The 20,732-nt window shown below is 49.3% G+C and overlaps 1 protein-coding gene across 1 annotated transcript in view; it reads right to left on the reverse strand.

Moving 5' to 3' along the window:
* LOC8026166 (transcription factor RFX4-like) overlaps positions 1–20,732 on the reverse strand; it is a 194,897-nt gene that overhangs the window by 110,842 nt on the left and 63,323 nt on the right. Inside the window, exon 3 of the mRNA XM_042289559.1 lies at positions 12,580–12,703. Coding sequence (XP_042145493.1) covers positions 12,580–12,612 — 33 coding nt within the window. The 5' untranslated portion in view covers positions 12,613–12,703. The remainder of the gene's footprint in view (positions 1–12,579; positions 12,704–20,732) is intronic.

A 20,732-nucleotide genomic window follows, 5' to 3' on the forward strand; every position in this document is an offset into this window, starting at 1 on the left:
CATCGTCCAGCGCCTTGTTGAGATCTTTTTAGCGGCATCTCTGACCGTCGAAGGTGGCTGTTTGCACATTTTCTCCTCCATTTATTTCTGGGTGTGTCCGCCAGCGTTCCGGGACAGTAAGTGCTTCGTTAGCGCTGGCGGTCAGCGGTGATACGAGTCGGCCATGGCGCTGAGCCGCTAGTCACCCGCTAAACACCGGCTAAACTAGCCCTACCCCATGGCTAAGATTTGTTAAGCGCCGTTCACACTCTTGCGACCAAGTAAGACTCAGAGAGACCAGACCGGTTTTGAAGCCTTTTGCGACTTCTTAGGACCGATTGCGTTGCAGCTGCCAGCGGAGCTGGTCCTAAGAGATTGGAAGTGGCTTAAAAATCGGTCTGGTCTCTCTCGGTCTTACTTGGTCACAAGTGTGTGAACGGGCCTTTAGTCGACTTCTTAATCGCTCGGGGCGACTAGGCCCTAAACACGACCGCTGAATGCCAAGCGCTGACTTAGCGGTGGCTATCGCTTTCCACGTGATCATTATAGACGATGACGCCGCTAGTCAGTGGTTAAACAGCCGCTACCCGCGCCTTATGAATACGGGTGAATATTTTTACAAAGAGCAGGATCTCATTAACTTTCTAGTTACTTGTCTTAGGGTTTTGTTTGTGTGATCCTCGCTTGGTAGCAGTCAGGTAGAGGAGAGCTACTAGACATCGATTATCTTTTCAGTGTCCTAGGCTTCGGTGTAAAAAGCTAAACTTTTAGTCGAAGGAATAGACACAGAAAAAGGAACGTTTCAAACTCAGCTCGTTTATTTGCAACCACGAATCCTCATACACCTAGAAATTGATGCCTTACTACGGCCATCACTGAACTTCCACAAAAATACCTACAGTTACCCAAAAAGAGCAGGTTACCAGACATCGAGCGCACCCTTGTATCCCGAACATCGGTCAGTTAAAAGATACACAAAAATTAACTTTTATTTCTTCTCACCTAGTCTCCCATCTTCAAATTGGACAAGGAATCCAACCTTCACGAAGAAGGACGTGTAGTTTTCAAGAGTGACCTTCCAAAAGCTCTACCCTCTTCTTTACTTGCTCATCTTGCGGACAGCAGCATCGACAGGTAACTGTTGTTAAGTCGGAACAAGAGAGTTTGTAAGATTGAAACGTGTTGTGTTGCTGTAAAACGCTCGTGCAATGTGGGGTAAAAATACATTTGACTCGTCCGAATCAACCACCACAAACACGAATGAGGTTAAAAGCTGAGCTTTTTAAGAGGGCGCCGTACCTCTATTTATTCGTCCGTTTCAGTCACCAGGTGGCGCGCGGCTCGAAACGTGGTTGAACGCGCAACTTCTAGATGGCGCCAGTATCGAAGTGTGAAAAGGCCCGCGTTATCCGCTGCGTGAAATAGATCCCGAAATGTGCCGTGTTCTCCCGGCGGAGGAAGTTTCTCCCTCCCTCGCGCGCGCTTGGTATGTCTGTGGTCAGTCAGCTCAGTGTGCACAGCATCGGACGTCAGTGATAATACGCGCGGTGGCCAAGTCCGGCCTCTGCGCTGTGAGATGCAGTGGGTGGCGCTCGTTTCTGTTCGGAGGTAAGAATAAAAATGTGGCTCCCCTTTTTTACGACGCTCGTTTCTATAGCTTTTTTTTAATATATATATATATATATATATATATATATATATATATATATATCTCAAGTGACCTACAGTACCGCCTCTTCGAAATCGTCCTTTGCGGCGAGCGATTGAGAGTCAGGTTAGCATTTTATTTTTGTCAGCACTACACGTTCAATGAAGACCTCGGGCGGCGATGTAAATATGCGTTGCTCCCCTAAGTGTGTCCAAGGTGCGCAATGGCAATTGGAAACGACGACGAGCCCACTGGGACCCGGGTCAAGGCAAGAACAACCAACTACTAAAGGGAAAAAAATCATGTTCGCATACACAGACAGAACGCCTCCATCGAAAGAAATGAATCATGCGCTTGTTCTGCCAGTCTCGTTGTGCGTCTGTCAAAAGCCACAAAGGAGGAAGTCAATCAGCGCCTACACCACTCACCCCCCCCCCTAAAAAAGAAGAAAAGAAAGCTTTCTTGGGCGCCCGCGGTCGCCCAAGCGATGACCTTGGAAGGGTATGCGATTGTAGCAAGTTTGTCCCCCGGTTGTGCCCCTGTCTCAAATGCCACGGTCCGTTTGTCCCAAGTACCCGTCTTATCTTCCCGAGTATCGACTCCGCAGTGATTCTGAATCATTCCGATGCTTTCCAACGTTGCAAAATGGTTAGACGAATATTTGCACACAAGTATACACTGTTCGAAGAACTATCTACAGCGCTAAAATTTAAAAACGTTTAGTTAGATTCGGGAACTCGGGTAAATTTAGCTCATTGTTAGAACATTCTTATTCGCTCGATGAACTCCACAAAACGTGTAAATATTAGAATGAACTTTCCAGAGAGCGATAGTTGTTGTCGGGGTTCCAGGCGACCGGACAGGCCGATTTTATTTCATAATCACAATCGTATCATCAAGGGCACGCCATTTCCTCATCACTTCTACGAAAAGAGTTGGTGTATTCGTAGCACACATAGACGGAAACGGTTGAGACTGTGCCCAAATAATATATTCTTTTGGAAGGTACTGGGCAGCGATTACAATAAATGCCTCTAACATAAACATTCTGCTCCACATGTGTATTCACAAGATGCAATACATCGTTCTCCCAACTTCGTTGAAATGGGCATGAAAGCGCGTAACTGTCACTTGGTTGAAGTTCTACTTAGAGGTGAAGTCTTAACTGCAAAAAGTCGTTAATTATTTTTTTTCCGTTCCACTACAAAGCTCGATTCACTTCAGTTTTTGTTTTTATGTCGTCTCTACAGCGCTTTTACGTCGGTACTTTCGTGTTTCGTCAGGATAGATGCTCCCACGAGAAGAGCGTATGAGATATGTGAATAGGATTGGAAATTTGAAATGTTCTTGTTCAATCGCATTTTTCTTTGGTTATCAACGCTTTTTAGCGTCATCACAAGACGTTCAAACCATAATACACTGGTGATTAAAAAATAAGCACCAAAAAACATGCACCGATTTTTGCTCAAAAATAAACACCGGAAAAAACATACCCTAATCATTACCCATGTCGCCTTTTTGGGCAATATGTGAATTTCCAGAAGTACAGCGAGTTATCACCTCCCCTAGGAATACCCTGACTACAGAGCAGGCGACCCGTTTTTCCCCGCGTTAGATTGCGGTGACCATGAACTGTACGGAGGTCACAGGACGTCCGTGAAAAATAAAAAGGAGGCAAGGAACAATCTACTTTGTGGACGCTTCATCCCCGATTTCCACGACCCCAAGGCCGAAGGACGTTTGTGTGAAGGATAACGATAAAATAAAACTTTGCGTCAAAAAAAAGCCTGTTTTTAAAAGAAAAAAAAAGTACAAACAAGCACAACGCGTTGACGGACCGCGAGGTTGTGGAACACCTCGCGGTCCGCTTGCCACAGGACGGTTGTCTTCGACCCATTGCTTCAAGGTGAATTTGCCATCTGCGAAAACACGGAGACCTACCCACCGAGAACCAGGAAAGCAAGACACGCACACTGAGGCCTCGGCGTGCAGAATGAAACAGGATACGGGCGCGAAATGCGGCCGCGGAAGAACACCTTGCACTGTGCCGATCCGGCCGATCTCCAAACGGACGATTTCGCATTTCGTGGACAGCGAGCGCCACCGCACGGGAGAGAGAGGTACCTTAAAAATAACGAAAACAAGCACCGACACCTTGGTTCTTTATATTTGCTGTAGTTACGGAACACATCGACTTACATAAATAATTTGGATATTATTCGATTCCGTAATAAATTTAGAAGACATTAAGCGCAACACTTTTTATGTTTGCATTTAGACAATTTTGTAAATTCGCTCCGAACGCAAGAGTGCCGAATTAGCCGATTTTGACCATTTTCATGATTTTTTTAAGAATATAATTAAATTTATAATAAAACAATTGTTGCGCTTAATGTCTCGATAATGACTCAATGTCTTTAAAGCAGAAATTTTCAAGAAGATCCGGGCAGCCGTTATTATGTGAGAATTTTTCTAAGTTGGTGAAAAACCTGATGTATTCTCTATGGGGCTCTGAGGTGCGCCCCCTCTTAAAGGTGATACTAACACATGAAATTCTGCTTCCGCTTGTTTTCTTCTCCTGGTGCCTTTCCCTCACGGCATTCAAATTCATGTTTTCGTGTGATGGGATAGATGAAAAAAAAAAGAAAACTGTCCTTAATCTAGCTAAATATGATAATCAGCAAAATACAAAGGTAACGTATATGTAACGATAGGTTCGATTTTTAACTGTAACGGGATCGAATCCCTTTTTCACTTTCAAAAGTTGTAACGCGAACGCCTTCCAAAAAATCAGAAGGAACGAGAAATGATCTTACGTTTCCTTTATTGAGGAACGTGTACAACACTGCTTATTTATACGTGTGTTTTTTTTTTCTTTACGACCGAATATTGTTTTGTATTTCGCTATAATGTCCGGATAGCGCTCGTCCTTTGTACTTAATCCGCTCTGCGTTTCGTGCGCTGTTCTGTTTCTCTTATTCATAAACCAACTCGCCCACATCGCCAAATTAATATAATTTTTCATTCTGGATTGTGCATGAGCTTGAAACTAATGTTATTCCTATGTGGGTGTAGAAGTTTGTGGCACCAATGGATTGTTTACGTTTGGTTGCTTTAGGTTATGTGCATTTTTCTGTTTGTAATTTTTTTCCGAACGGTTGTTTGGTGGTCACAGCTCTGAGAAGGGGAGGGTATGTTAAGATACGGTATTAAGAGAGCGAGGTATCTTCACCGACATCATTACCTGTCACGAGAAAGAGATAATTTTAGTAAGGTTAAATAATTATGTTGTCGAACTAATGGAATAAACTTTTTCCATTACAACTTTTTATAGTTTACATTGAACCTAACGATTGTTGTCGTTGATACACCTTGTTGAGACAAGTATTGCTCGAAGGCCTGGAGGAAAATGGTTAAGAAAGAATTAAATTTAGAAAAATCATATTTTAAGTCGATACCATCAGAGCGGGCAAAGTCCCAAAGAAATAGTAGCGTCTGTTTTGCTCAGGCACCGCACTTCGGGTTGATCCAGTCTTCTTAAGCATGTATACTGGAGTCTAGAAAATAAGACCGCTCGTCATGGAGCCCTGCATACTCCCACAGCAGATGTCGGAGTGTGGGAGGAACGCCTGAAGATTACGTAGAACAGGTCACCGCTGGGTTCGGAGCTTCAGCTGACTGCGTTGGTTCACAGTTGGAACTGGTTGTGGAGAGAACGTACTGCCTGGGTCATCTGTGTCATGTGGGTCATCTGGTTCATCTGTGTATGTGTCAGTGTGTAGACTCTCCACCGGGCCAGGACGTCCCTAGTGAGGGCAGCGCCGGTGCGTGCTTTATGCATGAGAACTTGTACACATCTTGGTAGACCGCTCGGTAAAGGTGAATCGTTTGCTAGGGTCTGTTCCCTCAGGTGGGAGTGATCTGCCTTCTTGGGTGCTGCCTTCTTGTCCCAGTGGTCGAGGTCGATTAGTGCAGGAGACCGAGATGTCCGGGTGGGAGCAGATATACGACTCCGCGCTCGCACACGCTTGGGCAGCTGCGCTGCCTCGGCCACCCACGTGCCCCGGTAACCAATCCATTCGTACTTCAAAGCTGTGAGTGGAGAGCAGCTACAATAAATTGGTTTGAACTTGACTGGTTGAATTCACCTGGCAAAGAATAGGCCATCACCTTGCCTCCTTGAAAGAACGAGGCCCAAGAACGTGGGGTGTTTTAATTAAGTTTACACGACTAGGGTACATATATGATTCGTTTAATATTATCTATACAGGTAAGCTCTCGTCATTTGATAGCTGCATCTTGATTGGTGGCACGAAGGCGTTTTCATACCCTCCACCTGCCATTGAGCAATAGCATACCTTGCAGTTAAAACCTAATCGGAGCACTTGCACCTGGTTAGAATCAGTCCTCTTGCCGTAGACGATGTAGTCGTAAGCATAAACGTAACGATGAGTCCGATACAAAGCCCTCACGATTCATGCTGGCAATCGACTGACTTCATAAATAAGGATTCCTGGGAAAAATGTGAAGCTGAATAACATTGCAGCCCCGCTCGCGCTGCAGCTTCTTGTGCTCATCGAACACTTTCCGCGATTGTTTTTAGGCTGATTAAATTATCTGTGCACCCCACGACGACGCACTGATAGCCAAGGAACCCTAGATTTTCCGAACTTTTGACACAGTAAAAAGCACCACTATGAACTAATTCACGCACGACGTCCGTTTCTAAGCCTTTTCGCCCGTACCCATGGCGGTTGCATACCCTGTGTCAACGGGTTTTCCGGAAATGCACCCGGTGGAGGGTACATCATTTGCGCGCTGGTATTAAATTAAGCGAAAAAGATCTATAGGACGAACCAACCTCAGGAGCCACGTAAGCACGGCATTTGTAGGTCTGTTATTTCGCACCCGCTAAACTATCCTGAAAAATAAATGGGCAACCGGTGCCAGGGATTGACCCCTTGTAGTCGGCGTGCAAGCCGAGTGCACTGCCGACTCAGCAACAGACCCATTGATTTTGCTTGCCTGTTTTGGCAATTATTACAAATAAATTACAATGATAAACTCACCTATACGACAAACTTTGCGCGAGCATGAAGTTAAAAATGTCTTCGCATCAGCAAGAACGTCCAGCACCAGCAGCCTTTCAGGCGGACACTCCAGCGTGGCGTACACAGCTTTCAGTGCGTCGGAGAGGGATTCTTTAATATACAATCGCTGGGGGCACGTGTCTACAGCACCATGTCTAACAGCCGTTCTGCTTCAACAAATTAAATTCAGGACCAGCAAGATGGCGATGTCAATTAAGATTTCATTATTCATTTCAACAGGGAGAAACTGACTGCCATGTGGTGTTAAGGGGATGTCCTTTTTTTAGGGTTCACCGGAGAACGTCCAAAAATTAAAAGGCATCTCACCAGCAGTTTAAAAATGCGAGCTGTGTATACTCTGGTTTCTTGCAAAGGAAACAATCGACACCCCAACAAATACAAAAAAAAACACTGGTCGCGCCATGTTTTAACATGAAGAGTATTCGTGCGAAGCTTAAAATAAAGGTTTTAATTAGGGATGCCGCGAACTTTTTTCGAATCGAAGTTTCGATGATTGAATCAAGCGGTTGGAAAGGTTCGAAAGATTTCGATTTTTCGAACTGTCTATATCGGAAAATTCGACGGAGGTCGAATTTTCGAACTTGTTAAGCTAAGAAGTTCGACGCTTTTCGAACCGTCGAACTTATTACGCTAAAAAATTCGATCTTTTTCGAACTTTCGAATTTATTGCGCTGCAAGGTTCGATGCTTGTCGAACTTTCGAACTTGACTGACCAAAAAATTCGATGAATTTCGAACTTTCGAGTTTATTTATCAAGAGAATTCAAAAAATTTCGAACTTTCGAACTCTGAAAAGTCAGAAGTTCGACGAACTTCGAACTTTTAGGGTAAAAGTTCGACGTTCGTCGAACTTCGAAAGACCGGCGGACGGTTTCATTTGATTTCAAGTAGTGGGGTACATTCGTAATTTTTTTTTCTCGAACTTTTACACGCGGTGCTGCGTTCCTTACGAAAGACAATGTCGTTTATTTCAATGTTCTGGCATGCTTAGGTTTAAAGAAATAAATCCCCGAAGGGGCGAGGAAGGACGACGGGTTTTTGACGATTATCGTTTGTGCCAGATTTGAAGCACGCTGCAGCCGGAGCTATTCATGGCAGATAAGTTATACTTTTTTTAAGAATGATCAATGTATAGCCTAGGTAAGTGCCGTTTTAAGATGTGATTATTGTTATTCAACGTGAGTTTCGAAGAAATGTCCAAACATGTATCTGCATGCAATTATGACCTAAACTTGATATTTATTTTCGTCTAAGTTGTTTGAGGTATCGCATTTAAATTAACACCACAGACAGTACATATCGCTGCCATCTGCAGAATACAAAATAATATATTTATTGTTTTTTTCACGTTAAGGAATAAATTAACTCATGGGAGAAGATTTCTAGTAGTGTTCAAGTTCAGCACGTCATTAAAAGAAAACTTTTTTTTTTTTCGCTTCACGTTCCTGGGACGTGTTTCTTTTAGCCTGTACACACTTTGGTAAAAGAAACTTGTTTCGCAGTTCTGAACCTCTGAATATGCAAGAATAGAACACTTCCGACGAATTCTTGATAGTTTTTTTTTTTTTTCTCCTGCTTTTTATTTCCGCATTTATTCTTTTTTTTTTTTTTCTTTTGTTACTATCGGCACAGGTGTTTAGGTCGAAAAGACAGCTTTGAACTTCCGAACCACTAAGCATGTGACGAGCAGTGCCTTCTGACAACGAGTTTCTAACAATGACCATCTACGCAACCTTTTATGCAGTGAAGAGCGACATTAGCTATACATATGCATAAATGATTTCAGATTAAAATAAGCTCGACCACGCCCTCTTTCCTCGTATTGTTTTCTTTAACAGTCCGAAATACCTGCAAGGCAGAGAAGGAGGCTGAAGCCCTTCCCTCCCCCCCCCCCCCCCCCCCCCGCTATCCTCTTTCCCCCCGTTTTTCCTCTTCCGACGTCACTTGTATGGTAGAACGCTCCTCGACCTCGAGTTGTGTCGGCTTTTGTGCTTTTTGCGAGGCGATTCCTCCGTCCCAGAAAATAAACCTCCAGGACAATTATAAACTTCACCGGATCGGATTACTACCAGCGTGCAAGGGGTGGCGAGCTAGTTTGCCAGGTTGCTTCACGGTTTTTCTGAGCCTCAACCTCCTGCTCGCCCCTGGCCGTTTCGAACTGGAAGAGTCTCGTAAAACAGTGTGTTCGTGCAATCACTACTGCTTGATGCAGGTTAAAGACCCCCCCCCCCCCCCCCCCCACGGGGCTGGCGGTCACAATTCTGCACTGGCAAATATTCTAGCACATCCGGGACACTCGTCGTCTCATTTAATTGCCTGACCAACTTCGCAGAATCTAGATATCACACCCTAACTTTTCTAAACTTGATTTTGTGAAAACCAGTGAGTCGTGAAAACGTTATTTGAAACTGAAACTGTGGAAAAACTTGAAAATCGGACTTCGAACTTTGAAAACTTGGATTAAAAAATAATTCAAAATCTTCGATTTTTTTTTTTTTTTTGAATTTAGCGTTAAAAGAGAATCGAAATTTTCGAACTTTTCGAACTTTATGGAAAAAGAAATTCGAAATCTTCGAATTGTTCAAACTTCATGTCTATAAAAATTCGAAGCGTTCGAAGTTTTCGAATCTTTTTTACAAAGAATTTCGAAATCTTCGAATTTATCGAACCTGAAGTAAAAAAATATTCGAAATATTCGAATTCGAAATTTTAGAAACCGTGAAAGCTTCGAACTTTTCGAATTCGAAACTCCGCTGTGGACAAAAGTTGCGAATTTTTCGAAATCGAACCTCGGTCGGTACGAAAATATCGAAATTTTTCGAAATCGAACCTCAGTTCGCTTCGCAAATATCGAACCCTTTCGAAATCGAACCTAGGGTGGTTCGCGACATCCCTAGTTTTAATAGAAGGCAGAATTGTCATCATTTTACTCTAGATTAAACATCTTGCCCTGGGACTGCATGAAACAATGAACGGTACACCGGTAAACCGAAGACAATTTAAATTACATTACGCGTTAAAAGGATACTGAACCAAGGAATTTAGTTTCCATAATCAGTGGCGCACGTTCTTTCCACGAGCCAGCAGCCGCCGGTGTGCGCGAGGACACGCAACAAAAATGACGTCAAAGACCTCCATTCGCGGTTAAGATGACAGTGAAATGTATGGGCTTCGGGCCAAAGGAAAATAAAGACAGGCTTTTCATCTACACAGTGGTGTTTGGGGTAAAAGGTAAGCGATTAATTGGTCTAACAAGCACGTAGCTTTCACTTGTAGAGATAAAAGCCTGTCTTTATTCTCCGTTGGCCCGAAGCCCATGCATTTCACTGTCCCCTTAAGCGCGAATGAAGGTCTTTGACGTCATTTCTGTTGTGTGTGCTCGCGCACACCGGCGGCTGCTGGCTCGTGGAAAGAATGTGCGCCACTTATTATGGACACTAAATTGTTTGTTAAGTATCCCTTTAAGCGCTTTTGTATGCCACTCGACAACTCTTCAACACAAAAGGGAACACATAGTGCATGAAACGCATCTCTTACTTCTCGAAGAAAGCTACCAATTCTACTTTGCTCGCGGCAGCACGAAGAAACAATAAACAATGAAATTTCATCCAAAAGCCTGATCTGGATTACAGCGCGATGAAAAGAATTCAATTGATTTCTTAAAAACATAAAACCCGACACAACTTTTTTAACAAACACATGCGATAATAATAGTCCTTCCTATCCAAACCGCCAGATGAACACTCCAAAGACAAGACGCAACTTTTGTACATTTCCTCTAGCACACGCCGAAACCTAAAGTACATGCCGAAATTGTGCGATTAAAGGAATGTTAAAAATACTTGCCCGCGAAAAAAGTTCCCACCCACCCCGTTTGGTAGCCTTCTCTCCTGAACAACTGTCGAGCAGTAGGGAACTTTCTTAATGTTGCTAAGGAACCCCAAGATACTTATTCGGCGTCGGCAAAAATGATCTATATATGTTGATAGAAAATGGGGGTATGTGACCCCCTTCCAAAGGCCACAGCCCTTTTGCCAATTAATGGCCGTCAGCTCGCAATAAGGTTTAATCTCCCTAACCGGTGCTACAATACTTACCTTTACAAAAGATAAGTATCCAACGGACTTAAGAAACCGTCGACCTTAGACGAATCTGAGTAATGCTCAAGCGGTCACTTTGTGGCCAGTGCACTGCCGTCGATCACCTGGACCTCGTTGCCCTGCTGCTTCTCGGTTGTCTACGTGAACGTCACCTTGCTAGGCGTTACAGTTCCCTTGTCCTCGCTCTGGTCACCTCCCGAATTTTCGCTGGGGTCTCGGCGACCGATGTGGTGTTAGCCGTCGCCAGTGGACGCTACGGCCCGTGTTTGTCAGCTTCCTTCTTGGTCATGCTATTCGTTGGTGTCTCAAAGGCGGGAGCCGCCCCCCCAAACACCCCCTTCGCATCCGCTTCGCCCATGAAGAACTTGGTGTTGGCATCCCCTCCTCCACAACCCGTGGTCGCTGGGTGCGACACGCAGTGGTCGGCGTCGTCTCCGAACCGGTTGCGGGTTTCGTATTTCGGCACCCGGCACTTGCGACGGATGTCGCCGGTCCGTTGGCAGCACAGGCAGAGCAATTCCCTGCCCGACGTCACAAAGAGTGCCACCCCTCCGGCAATTTTCACCTGATGTGGCAGGTCATCTGAATCTAGCCCGAGCTTGAATGGCAGTATCCGTCATCGACACACAGCCCGCAACGCCCTGCACTCGCCACTTCCCTGTTCCCACTTCGGTCATCTTGTCATACAGTGCGAGTGCCGCTCTCACCTCCTCGTCGGGCACCTGGAAGAGCAGCCAGCGCAGCTTGATGCGGACGTCCCGGTTGCGCGGATCGATGAAGATGCATAGCCGCTCTTTGACGACGAGGACTCCCGTTATGAGAACCCTCCGTTTACTTTCGGGTGACCTGAAATTCACGGCCCAGACGTGGTTCATCTGGTACTCCCTCAAAGCGATGACCCCGGGGAACCGTCCCAGTTGACTCAGGGTGTCCCGGAAGTCTTCCACACGACGTCAGCGTGCATAAAAACGGTGCTTGAAACCGCAGAACCAGTTGGCAGTGGCGGCAAGGTAATCTCATAGTCAGTCGAAGCCGAGTCATTCCTGTCACCGCGATCCGGCTGTGCCGCTGAACGTGCTCCGGCGGGGCCCAATATCCCACGTTAGCACTCTGTGAAAGCCGGCGGTGGAATGCCTGAGCTACGGACCGAGCACGCAGGAACGGGAGGAGCAGAAGCAGGTGGTCTGATAAAGCGCGCGGAACTTAGACAGGTGGGAAAGGCAACAAAAAAAGGAGCAGAAAAAGATTGTCTAGAAAGAACGCGCGTAACGAGGAAGAGTGTGAAGAGGAGGTATGCACGCTTCTCCTCTCCCGATGACCCAGAAAATTCAGCGCAAAGGCTTTGTATTCGGATGGTGCTAAAAGGAAGCGCGCTCAGCTTCACAAAGAGACAGTCGTGTGACATGATTTGTTCCCATGCAAAACCCTGCCCTGGGTATACTACCTGAACTACGAGCACCACCCATCCAGGTGCTGAAAGAATCTGCCCTAGCCACCACATGAACGAAGTGCACCACGCAGCCTATAAAGCTGCCGCGTTTAAACACGTTTCGCAAAAGAACCAAGGCTGCAGCGTTTTTTTTTTTATCAAATAAATATTTGGCGCTGCTTGACTGGCACTATCAGGCCGTAGTTTTGGCCGCGGTAGGATTCAATGAGAAACGGAGTACAGTGTGACAGATGTTTCACGCCACTTCCCGTCGCTTAGCCGAGACAGCCTTCGTCACGTTTCCTTCTCTCACCTTTCCGAAACTTGCCGCGTTGACCGGCTGCATGGTGTTCCTGGTGCAGAAGTCCACGTAGTGCAGGTACAGGGTATTTCGTGGAATGCAGACACCCTCGGCAACCTCGTAGTTTTCTTCTAACCTGCACAGTAAAGCGAGTCAAAATCAAACTCGGATGTACATTTGTGTAACCATCTGGCACGGGACGTTGTCATGTGCGCTGTCCAAAGAGGACATGCTTTCTGCTGTGCACAGCATTTGCTGGACCGGAAGTGGATGTTTTCCCGCCACTTCCGGTAGCTTTGGCATGTTTTTTTGTTTTTTTTTTTTGTTCGGGTAAGCGCAAGCTTCCGCTTCAGTCTTTAGACATAGTCCAGGGGCCCTAAAGTCGTCAAACACAAAGTTGGGGCGGAAGTTGACGGAGCGCATCGATTGGACTGTCACGTCGACGTCCAATCGGCTCGCTCTGCGAGCTTTTGGATCCAACTCTGCGTTTGACGAGTTTAGGGCCCCTGGAGCGTGTTATCACGTGGGACTAACGTAGCCAATCACGTGCTCTGCTGGCTCTCCTCCAAGATCTCTGCTGCTGTTTTCTTTATGGGGGGTGTCGTGTTTTCTACCTGAATGAACAGAAGACTTCCAGCCGCAGACCAGGACGGACAGGCTTAAAAAAACCCTAGCTTATTCCAGCAATTCAATATATACCGAGGTTCGGTCACATGATAATAGACAAGCACGGTACACTTTCCGCAAGTCATATCGAGGGGTGCCAGATGTCCGGTCATATGATTATAAACGAGCACGGCACACTTTCTGCAAGTCATATCGAGGTATTAAAGTACCGCGTGACAGTATCGCGCTGTACGCAGAAGAGCGATAACACTACATCCCCATTTTTCGAGTGAGAGGCAGAGTTTGCATCAAACAAAAAATCACCCTCAAACAAATAACAATCAAAAAGGTCATCACGTGGCATTGACAAGAAACAACGCAGCATTCACAACCAACATGAATCTATCGAACACGCTGAGTTCAAAACAAACAAGAATCAAGTACGGTGCATTCAGAAATTTCGTACCGCTCAGGCTGGCGGACTATCCGGCTAGATCGCGTCGCATATACCGGAGGAACCGCAGGCAACGAAAAACTAGACTCGTGTCCTTCATTCGGACTGTTTCGGCCAATTGGCGACCCGGGACGACGGGGGCACGTTGCCCTTGGGCAGCAGTAAGTTTCCACTTCTGGAAACTAATAGCAGTCACTATTTTCCACACTTCCCCTCTCCTGCTTGAATTGGACCAGGACTCTTTGGTTCCGTTTGATTCGGCAACCGTGCCTCAACTCAACCACATAGAGTTGAGAGCGTAGACAGAAGGACCACGCCCTTCTGTCTAAGGTCTTTCACCCAGACTACGTCACCCGGCTTTAACTGAGGCAGGTGACGCGCCGCATGGCGGCTGGTATAGAAGGGGCGTTGCGTACCCCTAAGGAGCGTGTCTTTTTGACGGATCTCCTTCAGGCTCGGCGTACTTGGCCCCAGTTTCTTTGGGTGAAGTGGAAGCGTGGTACGGAGCCTCCGACTCATGAGCAACTCCTCTGGCGTGCTGCCTAGTTGTCCCGGGGTGTCCCTGTATGCTAACAGAGCCAAATAGGGATCATTAGACTTCAACAACAGTCTTAACGGTTTTCACCATCCTTTCAACTTCGCCGTTCGCTGGCGGAAACTTCGGGCTCGATGTGACGCTTCTGAACCGGTAGTCCCTCGCGAACTGCCTAAATTTCTGGCTAACAAATTGTTGGCCGTTATCCGTCACCAGACTTCTGGTATGCCAAGCCTCAGAAATATACTTTTAAGTTGTTCTACAACATGGGAACTAGTCAAGTCTTCAAGACGGCACAGTTCTGGGAAGCGAGAAAGGTAATCTACTACTAAGAAATAGTAACTTTCTTTCACGTAAAAGATCTCTGCTGCCACTCTTCCCCATGGCCTAGACGGAGTCTTAGTCGGCAGCATAGGCTCTGACGGCTGGTCATGGTGCTCTGCACAAACCCTGCAATTTGTGACAACTGAAGCAAGCTGAGAGCTTAGGCCAGGCCACCACACGGACTCTAGTGCTCTGGCCCTGCACCGAACAATACCTTGATGCCCTTTGTGGAGCTGCTTTAAAACCTCGCTTTTTAGTGGCTGGAGAACCACGAAGCGGCTGCCTTTCAAAAGGACGCCCTTACAAATACTGAACGTTCCACATTCTTGCCAATAACGCTTTAGCACGGCCGGTAAAGAGGTTATGCAGGGTCACCCTTCTCGAGTAAAGCATATTAACTATTGGCAAGTCTCATCACATGCTTGCTCTTCGGCAACTGATCTGAAGCTGTCAGACTCGCTCGACTCTGACAACAAACCTGCCACGAAACTGCTTACTTCTACTGACAGGCAGTTCACCATTCGCTGTCCCCACAGAGCTGCCCGTGATAGTGCATCAGCAATCGCAAGTTTTTTACCTGGAACATACTCGACATCGAAGCTAAAGCGCATCAACCGCATCCTAAACATTTGAATGCGCGGTGGAAGCAAATCCAGTGGGGAGTTTCCCAGTAAAGTCACCAACGGCTTTTGGTCAATTTCTACAGCAAAATGCAACCCCCTTAGGTAACTTTCGAGGCGCTCTGCGGCCCAAGTCAGAGCCAAGGTCTCCTTTTCAATTTGCGCATAGCGCATTTCCGTAGGCGTTAGAGATCTTGAAACAAAAAACAACAGGCCTTTGCTCGTTGTTGGGCTGCAGCTGTAACAAAACAGCCCCTAACTCATATGACGAAGCATCCGCCGAAAGAATCGTCGGGTACTTTAGGTCATATTGCCACGTTCGTCAGCGAGCGACCGCGCGCGTGGCCGAGTGGTTACCGTGCTTGACTGTCGTGCAAAAGGTCTAGGTTCGATTCCAGTCAGTGGAATGCTCTTTTATTTGTTCTTTCATTGCGTTCTCGTGAGTTCGAGAACATTCTCGTCAGATCGAGCTCTGAATGTTCCAGTCGCCGAACAATCTAGGCCGATTGTTCCAGAACCCAACGCGCGTACATGGGACTCCGCGTGCTGATCTGCAGTCAGTTTCGCCCCAGCGTTCGACTGTGCTGCTACGCCGATATCGACGCCCGCGACACTCTGCTGTGTTCTTTTGTACCCTTTTATTTTTGGCCCAAGTTCGCCACATTAAACATTTATTTCTTTCTGTTTATTTATTGTTTATTTGGTCACCATCCGTGACATTTTGGTGGAGGTGCGGGGTACCGCATGCCCGTACAGCGTTCCCCTCCCAGGGCCCGCAGTGCAAGCCCGATTCCAAGCCCTGTGACAAGACCACTCAACGCGGAACCTGAAACTCGGACCAGTCGCCGCACCCAAGGTCTACACCCGGAATACGGACTTCTGCCACCCAGGACCAGGCAGCCTACGAGGCCGACGATGGACGACCAGCAATCGCAGTCCCCGACCGCCGCCGCCGTCGTCTACCTGCCTGTTGCCCAGCGAACCCCAACGACCTTCCACGGCGAGACCCACGAAGACGTAGAGGACTGGCTCCTGCACTACGAACGTGTAGCACGCCATAATGGATGGACCACTGAGCAGCGCCTCCAAAACCTCTACTTCTCCTTGGAGGGTACCGCGAGGCAGTGGTTCGAGAACCACGAGGCATCACTTACGTCGTGGGACACCTGTATCGCTGGCCTGAAGGAGACATTCACGAACCAGACACGACGACAGCGAGCGGAAGACCTCCTTCAAGTACGAACTCAAGGGCCCAACGAAACGGTAACCAGCTTCGTTGAAGACGTCCTCCGCCTGAGCAGCCGCGCCGACCCTCAGTCCACCGAGGAAAAGAAGCTGCGTATCCTGATGCGCGGCATGAAGGACGACATTTTCGGTGGCCTCGTACGCAACCCACCGACGACGATTCAAGAATTTGTAACCGAGGCGACGAACATTGAGCGTGCACTGCAAGCCCGAGCCAGCCACTACCAGAGGCTACCCGGCGTCAGCGCGGTTCCGCCGTCCGCTTGCGACCTTGGCTCCAGCATCTCCAGCATTCGCGAGATCATCCGGGACGTCGTCCGGGAGGAAATTAAGAAGCTCCTGCCTGCTACCCACCAGTCGGCTTCGGTGTCAATAGCCGAAGTTGTCCGCGACGAGGTTCAGCGGGCAATTCAACTGGAGGCTCCTGCCAACGTACCTGCACCCGAGGAGCCCACCGTGACCTACGCCGCAGTGGCCCGACGGCCACCGCCTCCTCCTCGCGCCTATGTCGCGCCGCCCCGACGCCAGTCTCCTGCGCCGCAGCACGACCGACGCCGCGACGACCAGCCCCAGTACGCCAGCCAGGAGCCCCGTGTACCCCGGAAGACCGATGTGTGGCGAACGGCCGACCGACGCCCGCTCTGCTACCACTGCGGGGAAGCCGACCATGTGTACCGCCGATGCCCATACCGACGACTCGGGCTGCGCGGATTCCACCCAAACGACCCGCGTCCCCGGTATGGTGAACGCCCTCGGGAGATCGACGAGTACCTGCGACGACCCCAGTCCCCCGAGCCTGCGTCCCGCCGAGAGTTCCGGTCGCCATCGCCCCGACGTCCAGCTTCGCCGATGCACCGACCCCGACGTGAAAGCCTGTCACCCCTCGCTCCTCACCGGGGAAACTAGGCGCGGCAACTCCTGGAGGTGGAGTTGCAGAAGACAACCGACGTAAAGAGCCTCCAAGAACGACGGAGCGCTCCCACTCTCCCGACCCCACGCATCACAACGACGCTCCTGCATCGGTGTCCAACAACCTGAACGTTGTGATCGACGGCCTCGACGCATCGGCACTCGTGGACACCGGAGCAGACTACTCAGTCTTGAGTGGGAGGCTCTCCCGCCGCCTTCGAAAAATCATGACGCCGTGGGAAGGACCCCAAATACGAACCGCCGGAGGACATCTCATCACACCAGTCGGGAGATGCACTGCTCGCGTCGAGATCCACGGTGAAACGTGCCCTGTCAAGTTCGTCGTTCTGCAAGACTGTTCGAGGGACGTTATCCTCGGAATGGACTCTCTCTGCGAGTATGGCGCCGTCATCGACCTCGGAACAAACCGGCTGACGCTACGAAAACCTGCTCCACCAGCGGAGGAACCCCAAGCGACGTCACCCACAGTCCGAGTCCTCGCAAACCACGTAAACCTACCACCGCGGTTGAGTGTTTTCGTACTTGTCGGGATCGATGAAGCTTCCTGTGGCGAAGTTCTTCTCGAGGGTAGCCTCCAATTGCTCCTGGGAAGAGGCATCGGCGTCGCAAGGGGAGTAGCTGAACTTCAGGATGGGCGGACTGTGGCCCTCGTGACGAACTTCCGAAACGAAACGCAACACCTCACGAAAGGTGCAGCCGTGGGCCACGTCGAGAAACTCCGAAACCCCGCCGAAATCACCGCGATTACTGACGAATCCTCGCCGCCCCAGCAAGACAGTACGCCGCCAGCGCAGCTCGACATTGACCCTAAGCTTCCGGACCCTAAACGGCGTCAGCTGGCTAACCTCCTTGCCGAATACCGCGACTGCTTTGCGACGTCGTCGAAGATGCGCCAGACCGCGGTTGCCAAGCACCGCATCGTTACCGAGGACGACGCGCGCCCTGTGCATCGATCGCCGTACAGAGTCTCCGCTAAGGAAAGGGAGGTGATCCATCAGCAAGTTCAAGAGATGCTGAATGACGACATAATCCAACCTTCAAGCAGTCCATGGGCCTCTCCAGTCGTGCTGGTTAAGAAGAAGGACGGAACTCTTCGGTTCTGCGTGGACTACCGGCAGCTCAACACGGTTACGAAGAAAGACGTCTACCCACTCCCCCGCATCGACGACACTCTAGACCGGCTGCGCCACTCTCGATACTTTTCATCGATGGATCTGAAGAGCGGCTACTGGCAAATCGAGGTCGACGAACGGGACCGAGAGAAGACAGCCTTCGTCACGCCGGATGGACTGTACGAATTCAAGGTGATGCCCTTCGGACTATGCACGGCGCCAGCGACTTTCCAGCGTGTCATGGACACCGTACTGGCAGGGCTGAAGTGGCAGAGTTGTCTCGTCTACCTTGACGACGTCGTAGTATTTTCAGCTGACTTCGACGAGCACTTGAGACGACTCCGAGCTGTTCTTCAAGCAATTCAGACCGCCGGACTCACACTCAAGCCGTCAAAGTGCCGGTTCGCCTATGACGAACTGAAGTTCCTTGGCCACGTGGTTAGTAACGAAGGCGTCCGCCCAGACCCCGAGAAGACTCGCGCCGTCGCGACATTTCCAGCGCCGACAGATAAGAAGGCCGTGCGAAGATTCCTTGGACTTTGTGCCTATTATCGACGCTTCGTTCGGGATTTCGCAAGGATTTCCGCACCACTTACGAATCTCACGAAGGACGCCGAGAAGTTCGAATGGGCCGAGGAGCAGCAGCAGGCATTCGACGAACTGAAACAACGACTCCAGACTCCTCCTGTGCTTGGACATTTCGACCAGGATGCGGAAACAGAAATTCACACGGACGCAAGTAACGCGGGACTGGGCGCAGTACTAGTCCAAGTGCAAGAAGGCATCGAGCGAGTCATCGCCTACGCAAGTCGGACATTGTCCAAGGCGGAGAAAAATTACTCCACGACTGAGAAAGAATGCCTTGCGGTCGTCTGGGCAATAACGAAGTTTCGTCCGTACTTGTACGGGAGCCCGTTCCGTGTAGTCACGGACCACCACTCGCTCTGCTGGCTTGCGAACCTGAAGGACCCGTCAGGACGCCTCGCTCGATGGAGTCTTCGACTACAAGAGTTCAACATGACAGCGGTCTATAAGTCAGGCCGCAAGCACAGCGACGCCGACTGCCTGTCCAGAGCCCCCGTCGAAACCCCTTCCGGCTGCAGCGACGACAATGACGACGAGTGCTTCCTAGGAGCAGTGAACACCGACGATATGGCACGACGTCAACGGGACGATCCTGAGCTGCGCGCATTAATCGAGCACCTGGAAGGGGGCAGGAGTACCGTGCCACGTGTCTTCTCACGAGTACTGCAGACCTTCGCCATCCGACAAGGTGTACTCTACAAAGAGAACTTCGGCGACAACAACACACCGTGGTTGCTGGTAATCCCTAGTGACCTTCGAGAAGAGATCTTCCAAGCCTGTCACGACGACCCGACGTCCGGACACCTTGGTTACAGCCGTACGCTGGCCCGAATTCGTGAAAGGTATTACTGGCCGAAGCTGCCGAAGACCGTTCACTTCTACACACGGTCCTGCCACGAGTGCCAGCGACGCAAGAAACCGCCGACGAAGCCGGCAGGTCTCCTGCATCCGATTGCTCCCCCGACCGCACCGTTCCAGCAGATTGGAATGGATCTACTTGGTCCTTTTCCACCATCGACGCAAGGAAACAGATGGATTATCGTCGCCACCGATTATCTCACACGGTACGCCGAAACGAAAGCCCTTCCTGCAGGGACTGCTGTGGAAGTCGCCAAGTTCTTTATCGAGTCCATCGTTCTCCGGCACGGCGCTCCCGAAGTTTTGATCTCTGACCGTGGATCATCGTTCATGGCCCAGCTGACGCAAGAAATCCTTCGTCTCAGCCACACCAGCCATCGGCGCACAACGGCGTACCACCCGCAGACCAACGGGCTGACGGAGAGACTCAACAAAACCATCGCCGACATGATCTCCATGTACGCCGACGTGGAGCACAAGACATGGGACGAGGTGTTGCCGTACGTCACATTTGCCTACAACACGGCCGTGCAAGCGACCACCGGGGTGACACCCTTCCAACTGGTTCATGGTCGTAAAGTAACGACAATGCTGGACGCGATGTTACCCCACGAACCGACTCTCGACGGAAGCGACGACGCCCAGGTGGTTGCCCAACGGGCAGAAGAAGTCCGTCAGCTCGCCAGACTCCGGATTAAGGCGCAACAACGTGTCGACACTGGCCGCTACAACCTTCGTCGTCGGGACGTCCACTTCCAGCCCGGAGACAGGGTGTGGGTGTGGACACCGATCCGCCGCCGTGGTCTCAGTGAGAAACTCCTAAAGCGCTACTTCGGACCCTACAAAGTACTTCGTCGGCTCGGGGATCTGAACTACGAGGTGATGCCCGACGGAAC

Source organism: Ixodes scapularis, unplaced genomic scaffold (genome assembly GCF_016920785.2).
Source record: "Ixodes scapularis isolate PalLabHiFi unplaced genomic scaffold, ASM1692078v2 PGA_scaffold12__126_contigs__length_90152505, whole genome shotgun sequence".
Lineage (NCBI taxonomy): Eukaryota > Metazoa > Arthropoda > Arachnida > Ixodida > Ixodidae > Ixodes > Ixodes scapularis.